The sequence below is a fragment of the Salmo trutta genome, chromosome 14, assembly GCF_901001165.1.
Source record: "Salmo trutta chromosome 14, fSalTru1.1, whole genome shotgun sequence".
In the NCBI taxonomy this organism is placed as follows: Eukaryota; Metazoa; Chordata; class Actinopteri; order Salmoniformes; family Salmonidae; genus Salmo; species Salmo trutta.
In genome coordinates, this window is record NC_042970.1 from 10,664,252 (window position 1) to 10,679,140 (window position 14,889).

The 14,889-nt window shown below is 44.4% G+C and overlaps 1 protein-coding gene across 1 annotated transcript in view; it reads right to left on the bottom strand.

Moving 5' to 3' along the window:
- The window catches only part of LOC115207379 (interleukin-17 receptor D), a 44,857-nt gene extending 30,436 nt beyond the window's left edge, over positions 1-14,421 (bottom strand). The window contains exon 1 of the mRNA XM_029774416.1: positions 14,099-14,421. Coding sequence (XP_029630276.1) covers positions 14,099-14,218 — 120 coding nt within the window. The 5' untranslated portion in view covers positions 14,219-14,421. The remainder of the gene's footprint in view (positions 1-14,098) is intronic.
- Positions 14,422-14,889: the final 468 nt, after the last annotated feature.

Below are 14,889 nucleotides of genomic sequence, written 5' to 3' on the forward strand. Positions count from 1 at the left end.
TCTGGCAACAGCTCTTGTGGACATTCCTGCAGTCAGCATGCCAATAACATGCCAATTGCACGCTCCCTCGTCTGTGGCATTGTGTTGTTTGACAAAACTGCACATTTTAGCGTGGCCTTTTATTGTCCCCAGCACAAGGTTCACCTGTGTAATGATCATGCCGTTTAAATCAGCTTCTTGATATGCCACACCTATGAGGTGGATGGATTATCTTGGCAAAGGAGAAATGCTAATTTGTGCAAAATATTTGAGAGAAATAAGCTTTTTGTGCGTATGGAACATTCGTGCATGGGATCATTTACTTCAGCCTCATTAAATATGAGACCAACACTTTACACATTGCGTTTATATTTTTGTTCAGTGTAGATTTTATCAAAGTCAAATTGTGATGTCATAGCTGACACCCCATTCTTTCTGCAGAAACCTTTGAATCAAGCAGATATCTACAGTAACAGTTTTGAAAAAACGTGGACACAAAAAAAACTCTTGGAGATTTTACCAAACTTCTGTTACCAAACTTCTGTTACCAAACTTCGCATCTGCACAGTTCTTCCAGTAAATTTGTTTTTGTAAAAATGTCGGTGTAAATTGTTAAAAGTAGTCCCTAAGTTTGCAATCAATGTTTTTTGTTTGGCACACATTTTAAGTGAAAAATCAGAGTCTCAGTTACCGTGGTACCGTTATCCCAGAGGGAGAGGCTGAAATGAACTGGTCATAGAAAAACAAACAAACCCACACCACTTCTCTCTGTTTGTCCAACAAATCACCGGGAACATCAACACAACAAACGGAGAAAGAACGAGAGCATGCAACATTTGATTACTCTCACACTTGGATTGTTTGATTAAATAATGGAAGGTTAAACTGTGTGTTTATTCAGTATAAATAATCCTAGAACAGTTCCAGAGGAGCAGTTGGGATTATGTGGCTTGAAAGGTGAATAGTGGACAGTTCACACATTGTAGATACTTATGCTACTGAGAGTCTTTCAAACAGATATTTACCCAGGCTGTCTTGGTATGATGATTCCATGATGTACCCATACAACCCCTAACCCAGCCCCTACCATAGATGACCGTGCTGGTTTCAGCGCAACCCCTAACCCACCCTTGGCTATATTTTAGCCCCATCCCAACCCCTACCCCAGTGGTCTGTTATTCATCATTGTTCTTCCTCTAACCCCAGACCAAGCTCTATCCTACCATCATGGTTCTTCACCTAACCCCAGCCCCTATCCTACCATCATGGTTCTTCCCCTAACCCCAGTCACAGCCCTATCCTACCATCATGGTTCTTCACCTAACCCCAGCCCCTATCCTACCATAATGGTTCTTCCTCTAACCCCAGTCACAGCCCTATCCTACCATCATGGTTCTTCACCTAACCCCAGCCCCTATCCTACCATCATGGTTCTTCACCTAACCCCAGCCCCTATCCTACCATCATGGTTCTTCCCCTAACCCCATTTCCTATCCTACCATCATGGTTCTTCACCTAACCCCAGCCCCTATCCTACCATCATGGTTCTTCCTCTAACCCCAGTCACAGCCCTATCCTACCATCATGGTTCTTCACCTAACCCCAGCCCCTATCCTACCATCATGGTTCTTCACCTAACCCCAGTCACATCCCTATCCTACCATCATGGTTCTTCCCCTAACCCCATTTCCTATCCTACCATCATGGTTCTTCCCCTAACCCCAGCCCCTATTCTACCATCATGGTTCTTCACCTAACCCCAGCCCTATCCTACCATCATGGTTCTTCACCTAACCCCAGCCCCTATCCTACCATCATGGTTCTTCACCTAACCCCAGTCACATCCCTATCCTACCATCATGGTTCTTCCCCTAACCCCATTTCCTATCCTACCATCATGGTTCTTCCCCTAACCCCAGCCCCTATTCTACCATCATGGTTCTTCACCTAACCCCAGCCCTATCCTACCATCATGGTTCTTCACCTAACCCCAGCCCCTATCCTACCATCATGGTTCTTTCTCTAACCCCAGTCACAGCCCTATCCTACCATCATGGTTCTTCACCTAACCCCATTTCCTATCCTACCATCATGGTTCTTCACCTAACCCCATTTCCTATCCTACCATCATGGTTCTTTCTCTAACCCCAGCCCCAGCCCAGGCTGTGGGCAGAAGGAAATGAGGTCATCTCCTCCAACAGGGCAGGGCTGTACTAATCAGTACCCTGCTCTCCTCTCCAGTACCTACCCACCATGCGGTTCTCATTACCCCAACATGTGGCTCCCATTTCACATTCCCAACCTTTTGTTCTGGGACAATTGCCGTTGTGTCCTTAATCAAGGTCTATTAATGCTAATTCATCATAACTCACTCTTCTCTTTTCCCTCTCTCTCTCTCTCTGGTCCCACCAAATCAAGGCTGTGTATGTGTGTGTATACGTGTGTATGTACACGTGTGTGTATGCGTGCGTGAGTGATTGTGTTTATGCATACGTACAGTTGAAGTCAGAAGTTCACAAACACTTAGGTTGGAGTCATTAAAACTCATTTTTCAACCACTCCACAAATTTCTTGTTAACAAACTATAGTTTTGGCAAGTAGGTTAGGACATCTACTTTGTGCATGACACAAGTAATTTTTCCAACAATTGTTTACAGACTATTTCACTTATAATTCACTGTATCACAATTCCAGTAGGTCAGAAGTTTACATACTGTCACGGCTGTCTGAAAAATGGGACCAAAGCGCAGCGTGTGTATCGTTCCACATTTTATTATAACTGTGAAACTATGCAAGATATACAAATAAACTAATGAACAAAACAATAAACCGTGATGAGGAGGTGCAACATACACTTACTCAAAAAAATCTCTCACAAAACCTAGTGGGAAAAACAACAACTTAAATATGATCCCCAATTAGAGACAAGAGGACCAGCTGCCTCTAATTGGAGATCATCCCCCCAAATAACAACATAGAAATACAAAAACTAGAACCCCACATAGAAATACATAAACTAGACAAAACCCCCAACATAGAAAAAAGAAACTAGAACCAACATAGACATAAATAAACTAGACAAAACCCTGTGTCACACCCTGACCTACTCTACCATAGAAAAATAAAAGCTTTCTATTGTCAGGACGTGACACATACATTAAGTTGACTGTGCCTTTAAACAGCTTCTGATAGGCTAATTGACATAATTTGAGTCAATTGGAGCAGTTCCTGTGGATGTATTTCAAGGCCTACCTTCAAACTCAGTGCCTCTTTGCTTGACATCATGGGAAAATCAAAAGAAATCAGCCAAGACCTCAGAAAAACAATTGTAGACCTCCACAAGTCTGGTTCATCCTTGGGAGCAATTTCCAAATGCCTGAAGGTACCACGTTCATCTGTACAAACAATAGTATGCAAGTATAAACACCATGGGACCACGCAGCAGTCATACCGCTCAGGAAGGAGACGCGTTCTGTCTCCTAGAGATGAACGTACTTTGGTGCGAAAAGTGCAAATCAATCCCAGAACAACAGCAAAGGACCTTGTGAAGATGCTGGAGGAAACAGGTACAAAAGTATCTATATCCACAATAAAACGAGTCCTATATCGACATAACCTGAAAGGCTGTTCAGCAAGGAAGAAGCCACTGCTCCAAAACCGCCATAAAAAAGCCAGACTACGGTTTGCAACTGCACATGGGGACAAAGATCATACTTTTTGGAGAAATGTCCTCTGGTCTGATGAAACAAAAAAAAATAGCTATTTGGCCGTAATGATCATCGTTTTGTTTGGAGGAAAAAGGGGGAGGCTTGCAAGCCGAAGAACACCATCCCAACTGTGAAGCACGGGGGTGGCAGCATCATTTGGGGGGGGGGGGGGGGCTTTGCTGCAGGAGGGACTGGTGCACTTCACAAAATAGATGGCATCACGAGGGAGGCAAATTATGTGGATATATGGAAGCAACATCTCAAGACATCAGTCAGGAAGTTAAAGCTTGGTCGAAAATGGGTCTTCCAAATGGACAATGACCCCAAGCATACTTCCAAAGTTGGGGCAAAATGGTTTAAAGACAACAAAGTCAAGGTATTGGAGTGGCCATCACCTATAGACAATTTGTGGGCAGAACTGAAAAAGCGTGTGCGAGCAAGGAGGCCTACAAACCTGACTCAGTTACACCAGCTCTGTCAGGAGGAATGTGCCAATATTCACTCAAATAATTGTGGGAAGCTTTTGGAAGGCTACCTGAAATGTTTGACCCAAGTTAAACAATTTAAAGGCAATGCTACTAAATACTAATTGAGTGTATGTAAACTTCTGACCCATTGGGAATGTGATTAAAGAAATAAAAGCTGAAATAAATCATTCTCACTACTATTATTATGACATTTCACATTCTTAAAATAAAGTGGTGATCCAAACTGACCTAAAACAGGGAATTTGTACTAGGATTAAATGTCAGGAATTGTGAAAAACTGATTTTAAATGTATTTGGCGAAATTGTATGTAAACTTCCGACCTCAACTGTATGTGTGTGCGCTCCTGGAATATGCTTCACTGGAGGTCCAGTTTGCTTCTCTGGTTTAAGAAACCGCTCCGTAGACCCCTGTCAAACCTCCATACATTCCCCTCACTGACAGACCAGCCTTAATGGCAATTTAATGGAGGTCTTAAACGTCACATTCATGTTCTGAGAGGATACATTCTAATTTTCTACTTTTTTGTTAATTTCATCCACACAAAATGATGTAAGAACATGAATAGGCATTTATCACATGAAATCCAGACTAACTTCTTTCTGGTTTTCAGGAATAAGAGAAGGTTGAATAAGTGAAGAGTTAAAAGGTACAGTATGTCTTATTTCCATTGGAGCCTAGCATTAATATTCATAATAGAAGACAAATGCATTAATATTCATAATAGAGTGGTCATATAGTTGTTAAGTTGCTGTTTCGTTCCCCAGTCAGCCCCATCTAGCCTAAGGTGCCCACATGGAATCAATGATCCAGGTATCAGTTTCCCAAATTTATGCAATTATACTTCTCCCGGAGCGAGTGTTTTAATGTGAAGGGAGGCAATTAGAAACATCCTGAAAATGTGGACGTCCTTTCAAACATGAGAGAGCGAGATCAAAAAGCCTCTGAGTCAGCCTGATGAGGAAACAGAGGAAGTGTTGATGTTTAATGCATGTTTGGGACTATAAAAGGTCGCTTTGTGGAGGAGTTCTGTCAGACACGTAAGTCATGTACACGCGTAGGTTGGCGGGCAGGCGCACACAAAAACTGAGTATCAAGCTATGACTCCTAACGGTTTTCGGTAATTAGAGAAAAACAAGCAAAACATAAAAATCACAGGAGGCTTGTATGTTTGGCAAATATACTGTATTTAATTACATAAAACATGCAGTAACTGTATTGTACTCCAAACTATGTAAACATTGTACAACTCTCATTTCAGTTATTTGAATATAGGAGTAAAACCTATCTGATCATGGACTTTCTTGTGACTTGTGCCCCAGTCTGTGACCGGTGTGTACACAGAGAAACCCCAGAGGGGTATGATGGGAGGTATGTGGGGGACACAGAGAGCTCTAGTCTGATGAGGGGCCTCTGCTCCACAGCCATTGATCAAATGCTGCAGGCCAGGCAGTCTGGTTTGAGTCCCAAATGGCACCCTATTCCCTATATAGTGCAGTACTTTTGACCAGGGCCTATAGTTCTCTGGTTATAAGTAGTGCACTATGTAGAGAATAGTGTGCCATTTGGAACGCAGGGTAAGTACGGCTTGACGTTCCTCCTTCCTTAGCTTTGTTTTCCTTAATGCCTTTCCTGTTTCACTCCCATCACAATGTCTTTATCCCAAATGGCACCCTTTTCCCTACATAGTGCACTACTTTTAACCAGAGCACTATAGGCCCTGGTCAAAAGTAGTTCACTATATTGGGAATAGGGTGCCATTTGGGACACGAGCCATTTGTCGCAGGCCTGCCTGCCTGCCTCTCAGTCTGAAATACTACCATATGCTATGACATTACTGAGCAAGAACTCATTGGATCTTTTTCGTAAACAGAGGGCCTGTTTTTTACCCGAGGGGAGGCCAGGTTTCTCACACAAACACACAGGAGAAAACATGCGCTTAGACACGGAGGAATGAGCACACACACTGAACACACACTGAAAGAAGACAGACACACACAACATGTGGGCCTCCGTGGTGTCAGTGAAAGACAAATCCCTGCGGCAGTGAATAATTCCCTACCTACCCTCAGGAGGAGGGATGCCAAGTGAACACATGCGTTTAACACTCATGCCTTTACAAGGCACAGTCCTATCCTTCCATGAAAGCTGGAGCTTCTCTGCAAAGCTGATGGCTTTTCCAGCTTTGAAGCCTTCCCCTCCTCTCCCTCCTCTCCCTCCTCTCCCTCACGTAAACCTCACACACACACACACACTCTCTCGCTCACACACTCCCTACCTCTCTCTCACACACACACACACACACACACAAACACACACACACGCACACACACACACACACGCACCTCCATGTTAAATGGATTTAGGGAGCTCCTGCACAGTTGACCTTCACAGTCACAGTACAGCACACGTGGCAGACGGTCGCTGACCCAAAGTCCAACCCAGCAGACGGGCAGAGCATGGCTGCCGGACCCCCTGGTCCATCAAACAGACAGGGGCAGAGGGTGCTTGACCCCCCTGGTAGATACACAGACAGGGACAGAGGGTGCTTGACCCCCCTGGTAGATACACAGACAGGGACAGAGGGTGGCTGCCCCCCTGGTAGATACACAGACAGAGGCAGAGGGTGGCTGACCCCCCTGGTAGATACACAGACAGGGACAGAGGGTGGCTGACCCCCCTGGTAGATACACAGACAGGGACAGAGGGTGGCTGACCCCCCTGGTAGATACACAGACAGGGACAGAGGGTGGCTGACCCCCCTGGTAGATACACAGACAGGGACAGAGGGTGGCTGACCCCCCTGGTAGATACACAGACAGGGACAGAGGGTGGCTGACCCCCCTGGTAGATACACAGACAGGGACAGAGGGTGGCTGACCCCCCTGGTAGATACACAGACAGGGACAGAGGGTGGCTGACCCCCCTGGTAGATACACAGACAGGGACAGAGGGTGGCTGACCCCCCTGGTAGATACACAGACAGGGACAGAGGGTGGCTGACCCCCCTGGTAGATACACAGACAGGGACAGAGGGTGGCTGACCCCCCCTGGTAGATACACAGACAGGGACAGAGGGTGGCTGACCCCCCTGGTAGATACACAGACAGGGACAGAGCAGGGCTGACCCTCTAGAATACACAGCAGACAGGGGCAGAGCAGGGCTGACCCTCTAGAATACACAGCAGACAGGGGCAGAGCAGGGCTGACCCTCTAGAATACACAGCAGACAGGGGCAGAGGGCAGAGGGCAGAGGGCAGAGGGCAGAGGGCAGAGGGCAGAGGGCAGAGGGCAGAGGGCAGAGGGCAGAGGGCAGAGGGCAGAGGGCAGAGGGCAGAGGGCAGAGGGCAGAGGGCAGAGGGCAGAGGGCAGAGGGCAGAGGGCAGAGGGCAGAGGGCAGAGGGCAGAGGGCAGGGGGCAGGGGCAGAGGGCAGAGGGCAGAGGGCAGAGGGCAGAGGGCAGAGGGCAGAGGGCAGAGGGCAGAGGGCAGAGGGCAGAGGGCAGAGGGCAGAGGGCAGAGGGCAGAGGGCAGAGGGCAGAGGGCAGAGGGCAGAGGGCAGAGGGCAGAGGGCAGAGGGCAGAGGGCAGAGGGCAGAGGGCAGAGGGCAGAGGGCAGAGGGCAGAGGGCAGAGGGCAGAGGAACACATCCTCCCAGGGGGATATCTATTCTGTTGGCCGTGGCAAGAAGGAGCAGAGAGGGAGAAACCTCATGTCTGGAAGACATTCACTTATTACGGTTTTCTGCTCTATTTAAGAATGGTGATTTATATTTGATTGAGGTTGAGAGAGAAGAAAAATGTATGACTGTAGCTGCTGTATAGACATATAATGGTTTCGATTTGACTGATAGAGTAAGAATTCACTTATAAAAAGGATACAGCTGCTGTATAGATCAATTGCTATGGTATAAACTCTGGAGAATGTATTACCTGGCTCTCATTGATCCACTGTTAGAAAGCCACTGAATGCAATGGATTTAACAATTGATTTAACAATGGATTTAACAATAAATTTAACAATGGATTTACAAATGGATTTAACAGCTTTACGTCACTAAACTACAGGTATTTCCTTAATAAAACATGCAATGTTCCATCCAAGAATTTGCTGAATACGATAATGTATTTCCTAATCTTACATTGCTTTGACCAACTTGCATTTGCCATTCAATAAAAGAGTTTGAACCTGTGTCAAGTTCAAACAGGCCTTTCAAAGGGAGGAAGCCATAAAGAAAGGGCAACTTTACACAACAATAAAACTACATTCATTTCCTTTTATAGATGAAAAAGAAGAACACATTTCCTTATCATATGTGAAGTCTTGGAATTTCAGGACTATATAGAAGACTATACTCTTGGACTCAATGACTCTTGGAAGACATAGCCTCAAGGTGGGCTAAAAGATATCCCATCCTAAGACAATGAACAACAGTAGTAAGAAATAAATCCGAAGGTGTTTTTCTAAAGGCAGGACAACTGAATCATCCAAATGATCCTGATCCAACTGAAGCCATTTGAGGAGCTGAAGGCTTCCAGTCTGTTCTAGTCCTGACCAGCCAGGTTTAGCTGGGAAAGAGCTGATCACATTACAGACACACGCTTGCTCGCTCGCACGCACCGACAGACAGAGACAGAGCAAGTAAATGTCTGTATGGTGAGGGACAGTGCTTGTGGGGATTTGCAGTGTTGTGTTTCACGCTGTAAGAATGCTCTGTACTACCCTGGGGCCTCTATCCAAACCAGGATCCAGCATCCAGGATAATGACTGAGACATCAGCTGCTCCTCTCTTCATGGAAACCCTAGCATTGATGCCGTAATGACTAAGGCAGGGCTGACATTGTAACTAATGTGCATGCAAATACACACACACACATATCTTAACTCTTCCCTACTTACAATGAACTAACGATATGTAACCCTAATTGTTTAACTCAATGAAATAAAAATAGACATTGAGCCACCAACTGCTTAGTGAACACAGTGACAATGAGCACAAGCAAGAAGACCACCTTGGTGCAACCTCACTCTGGGCTCTGAGCCTTCGTGTCGTAGAAGTCATAATAAAATGACTGGTCAGTCGGGTCACATTGAAACACAGGAAGGGGACTACCTTGTACCGTAACCATCTATCTGACTCTTGAGCCTTTGAAGAGACCACTGTGTAATCTCACGCTGGGGTCTGAGTCTTTGGCAGGAAGTAGAAACTTTCCCCCTGGGTATCAGATCACTGATGAGGTAAAGAGAAAAGACCAGATAATTGATGGTAATCACTTCAGTCTGTTAGTCAGACACAGTTATTAAAATTGTGGATGTGTGTGTGGGTTCTGTGTGTATTTGTTTGTTTGTGTGCGATGGCGCATATGTGTCCAAACAATTCCACACGGAAGCTCATTTACAGTATTTCTAAGTCTGACCATTTAATCATTCATTTATAAATGTCTTGCGTAAGACCAGACCAGGCACAACAACAGCTAGACTCTGACCGGCCGATCAACACTGCAGTGCAGTACCCTGGGGAGGTGAACAGACATACTGGACTTCTAATTCACTTTTTACATACCTCCCGCTTATCAGGGCCAAACAGCCATTCTTCCCTAGCAACAGGACTCCCTCCCTCCCTGACAATCAAAGGCAGGCAGCCATGCATCTGAAAGACCCCGGCCTCATTGAGAACAGCTCCGGGGCGACGGCTCTGTCCCGATTCAGAGCTAGCCAACCAGGGACTTTCCCACAGAACAGAGACAAAACTGCCTACAAGGTTACGAGCTGGTTGGATGGTTTTCAATGCTCCCTGAAAGAGGTGGAGAGGAATAACTCTAAACCTTGTTACCCCCATACACACACACCCATACACACACACACACACACACACACGTACGTGAACGGTGCACATGCGCGCTCACACACACACACACACACACACACACACGTGAACGGTGCACATGCGCGCTCACACACACACACACACACACACACACACACGTGAACGGTGCACATGCGCGCTCACACACACACACACACACACACACACACACACACACACACAGTCAAACAGAATGAACACACACACACACACACACACACACACAGTCAAACAGAATGAACACACACACACTCTCTCTCTCTCTTTCTTCTTTCTCCCTCTCTTCAGACTGTCAACACCACGAAACAAGCGCACCTCCATCCCTGATATCATTCATCTGCAGCCAGATGTTACAGCCATAAGAAAAAGAGGGAACAAGAAGGTGCTTCTTTCCTTTGAGTTTGAGAAACCTTAAAGCCAAAGTGGATGAAAGGAAAAGGTGTCCCACACGTGCAGTCAAGCCAGGGCTGGTAAGGGATCCCAGGGCCACCACTATAAAAGACTTGGCCAACCCACTGTTTGTGTATGTCTAGGGACATTGTAAAACACTGTCCTTTCTTTTTTTATTTCTATCCATTTAACAATGTATATCAAGGCATGTCTGGGAATCCTTGGGACAATGACAGTTGGTGCAAAACACACTCCTGTAGCGTTCCACCACAGTGGGAGGCCGTTCCTAATCTTGCTAGAACAAAAGCGGTACCTGCTGCGTGCCGACCCGGTAGCGACGAACTTACCGATTCTACTTGATTTTGAGCCAATCAGAGGGCACGAACCACCACGTGGGGGAGCTAACCCCCCAAAAATAGGGCATTTTCTCCGCACATCCACGGATGAAGCAGTCACACTTCATATGCAATGTAAGCTATGTGATGGTAGCTAGCTAAGTTCACAGACGCAACTCATACAACACTAAATAATTCCCCCTGGCAAGCTAACCACTAGTATTAACATTATAATTAACTCACAATGGATTAGCTCATTTCTATGAAACAGCTGCCTGTTAGTGCAGTGTCCTTAGCTAGCTAGCAACAAATTTGGCTATGGACTGGCACTATGGTATTATGGAGAGTGAATTCAATTGTTTCTTCATCATCTTGCTAGGTAGTTATCTGGCTAGTATCAACAAGGGCTTTCTACAAAATAGCAACATTAGCGCAGATAGCTACCTAGCTTACATTGGAATCTAGACCATAAACTAATCAACACACAAACATGCAGTGTCAAACAATGCTACTGCCACCTTCTGGTTTGGAGTATTTTAACAAGGCTGAGTGGCTGACAATTTCCAAGGTCTTTGCTGTGTGAACACAAAAGAGATTGAACTCTGTTCAGAGGTGCTAAGTACCGTCGGAAGGGAAACGTTTGACAATCCTACCGGTATGTCTGAGGTTTAAAACAATGTAGTATTGTGATTAGTGGTGCTGCTATCAATGTTATTGTTTCCTCTGATCGCATGAGTATCCACATATTAGGAAATACAGCAGACCATTGAAACCAATAATAAAAGTCTACCAAATCACAAGCAGAACACTATTATTTGTTATTCCAATGAATTAAACATATCTATCATGTGCAGACCGTTTACTCTTCAAGTAGACTAACCTATTTTCCTTATTTCATTTAGTTCTGAGAAACTTTCATGTAAAGTGTGCGTTCTATGCTGGGTTTTGAAGCGTTTTAACCGGCCCATAGAGGCAAGGCAAACAACTAGCTCATTGTCCCAGGTGGTGGAGGGAATTTTATGTGGTTGTAAGCACCAGGGGAAACCAATACGGGTGATTTCACCTGAATGCGTCCCAAATGGAACACTAATCCGTTCATAGTGCACTCCTTCATCTGGTCAAAAGTAGTGCACTATATAGGGGAAAGGGTGCTATTTGGCACACACCACCAGTCTTAGAATTTGTCCAATAGACCTGTTATAAAAACTACTTTATTGATTGCATTGGTCCTCCAGACTTCCTCTGAAACCTAGGATGCAATTCCCAGATATATCTGTTAAGAAGAAGTTACAATCTCCAACTGTCTCTTTCAAACTAATATGTTTTGTAGTTTGGCTGATATCACAGTGGCTCCAACTCCACGAACTATAATCATAACTTTACCAGATGTAGGCGAATGGCATTTGATTAAAAGGATTACACAGCTGGTAATATCCATCCAATAAGGAAACCTGGCTTGAGTCGATGTTCTCTTTTTCCTCTCTCGTTATTACAGAAATATGGAATATGAATGAAGTGCAGTGTGTATTACAAAAACATCCAAGCAAATCTCCTCTAGAGAGAAATGGGATGGATGGAAATTTTGGCTCATTTTGAAAAATATAAATGAGTAATCTTCATTCTTAGCGAGTCCCTTGGTGAGGCTGAGACAGAATGCTGCTGAGAGGCAGGGAGTGAGGGATGGATGGAGGGAGGTAAGGAAGGAGCGGAGTTCCGGAGGATAAGCACTTTAATCCCGAGCCAACCTCTGTCCCATGGGACCTCCAGCAGACTTCTGCTGCCCTCTCAATGGGAGACAAGCTCCACTGAATTAAAACACTACGCCAACCTCAACATAACAGTATCCTGCCTGATCCTCATTTTATTTATTTATTTAACCTTTATTTAACTAGGCAAGTCAGTTAAGAACAAATTCTTATTTACAATGACGGCCTACACCGGCCAAACCTGGACGACGCTGGGCCAATTGTGCCCCATCCTTTGGGACTCTCCAATCACAGCCTGGATCACAGGGAACAGTGTTGAAAACTCATATTGTGTGTAGGCTATACACACTCCTATGTCCAAACACTGTTGCCAATATTATGGAAAATGCTTGAGCTTTAAGTAGACAATCACGTGGAGGTTTATGTTGTATCAATGGAAGAAAAGTTCAAACGCATATTACAATGAAAACTAAAGCCAGTGTGAGTTCCTAAAAAATAGACTACTGGTGGAGATGTGTTGTATCATGTTGGCATAAAATATGTAGGCTTTTACAGTCCCTTTGAATAAAAAAACTACCTGACACCTGTAGGTTTGTTTATTTAAAACTTCAAGTGTTTCTTTTAGCAACTGTTGATTGAGGACTCGCATCCTAAGAGCTGTTTGAAGCGACTGTTGAGGGGAGATGGCCTGTGCTTGCAAAGAGGAAATGCCAAGAAATCTTAATTGAGCAAACAGTGGCCTGACTTCCTATAGGAAATCACTTCAAAGGCCACCCGGCCCCCAACACAGACAATGCATTACGGGTCAATCTCTCACTCAATAGCACATCAGTCAATCACACAACAAAGAAGCAGCCACTGCTGAGGAAAAGACAACAAACAAAAGCAAGTGATGATACTCAGCCCATTTGATAAATAATACAATAGGGCCATTTTAAATTCTTATCAGCTTCCTCTACTGATTCCATGTCTAACTCTCACAACATTATAATGACAATTGGCGAGTGAAATGGGACTGTGCTCAGGTCAAACACATTGCTGGGTATCTGATAGACCATGGTTTCCCAAACTCGGTTCTGCCCCCGTGTACGTTTAGGTTTTTGCCCTAGTACTACACAGCTGATTCAAATAATCAAAACTTGATGATACTTTGGTTATTGTAATCAGCTGTGCAGTGCTTGGGCAAAAACCAAAACGTGCGCCCAGGACCGGACCGAGTTTGGGAAACCCTGTTACACCACTTCTCACTTGCAACAAGTTTCACCTTATACAGTTTCCGGTTGTGAAACAAACTGTCTAGTACTGGCTACATTTTGTTCTATTCGTTCCATATTAATGTAACATGGTTGTGTGTAGATCCGCCATGGGCTTAATTATAAAATATCACTAATCTACAATAATACTGCATATTTAAACCAAAAGCTTATCTGACTTCTCGAAGTATCTAATTGTTACGTTTTTTTATAAACCCAAATTATTTAGAAAAAAATATCTAAATAGCTATAATTTCCACAGCAATGTTAAACGAAACGTAAAAATTGACGTCAGAATAACTCAAGGACGTTGAACAAGACTTGACACGCACCTACACGCACCTAAGACACGACGATAGGCTACGTTTGATGATTTTACCTTATAGTTGCATTTATCCGAGTTTCCTTTCTTGGTGCCAGTCGCCGGTAATGCAGAGTAGTAGTTGAAAAACAGGAATAAAGTTGTGAGTAGGTAAAATAGTCTCGGTCGCGCAGCCATCCCCTCTAGTCCATGAAGACTATCTGTTCAGACTGTGGAGGTTGAGCCGTCTGTCTCAGAATGTTGTTATCTGTGAAGTCGGAGACGGAGTAGTGTTCCCTGCAAGGTGGGGCTGTGGCCCGTAGCAGCCTACCTACAGCTATTGAGAGACCACTGCTGAAGTTGGTTGGCAAAAAGTTAGTAGGCTATTTGGCAGGTCCGGTGTTGTGCCGAAAATTTCCCCCTGCCAGAATTATCCTCCCCTTCTAATTTCCTTAATTATGTGGCTAGAGTCAAATACTTTGTGACACACATAAGAGTCAAATACTTTCTATAGAACAAACTTCACGTCAGGATAGGCAACCGAAATTAATAATGAATTTATGTGGGTTATATTAAACAGAGGGAGAAAAATGTTGGCAATCAATCAACATTTCAGATCAATTATGGCTGAATGTTTATCCTTACAAAAATACTAGTCGAATAAGACATGGGAGAGATGACGAGATGATGAATAGATTTATTTAAGGACTAATACAAAAATTCAGTAGCGGATTTACAGTTGAAGTTGGAAGTTTACATACACCTTAGACAAATACATTTAATCTCAGTTTTTCACAATTCCTGACATTTAATCAGAGTAAACATTCTCGGTCTTAGGTCAGTTAGGATCACCACTTTATTTTAAGAAT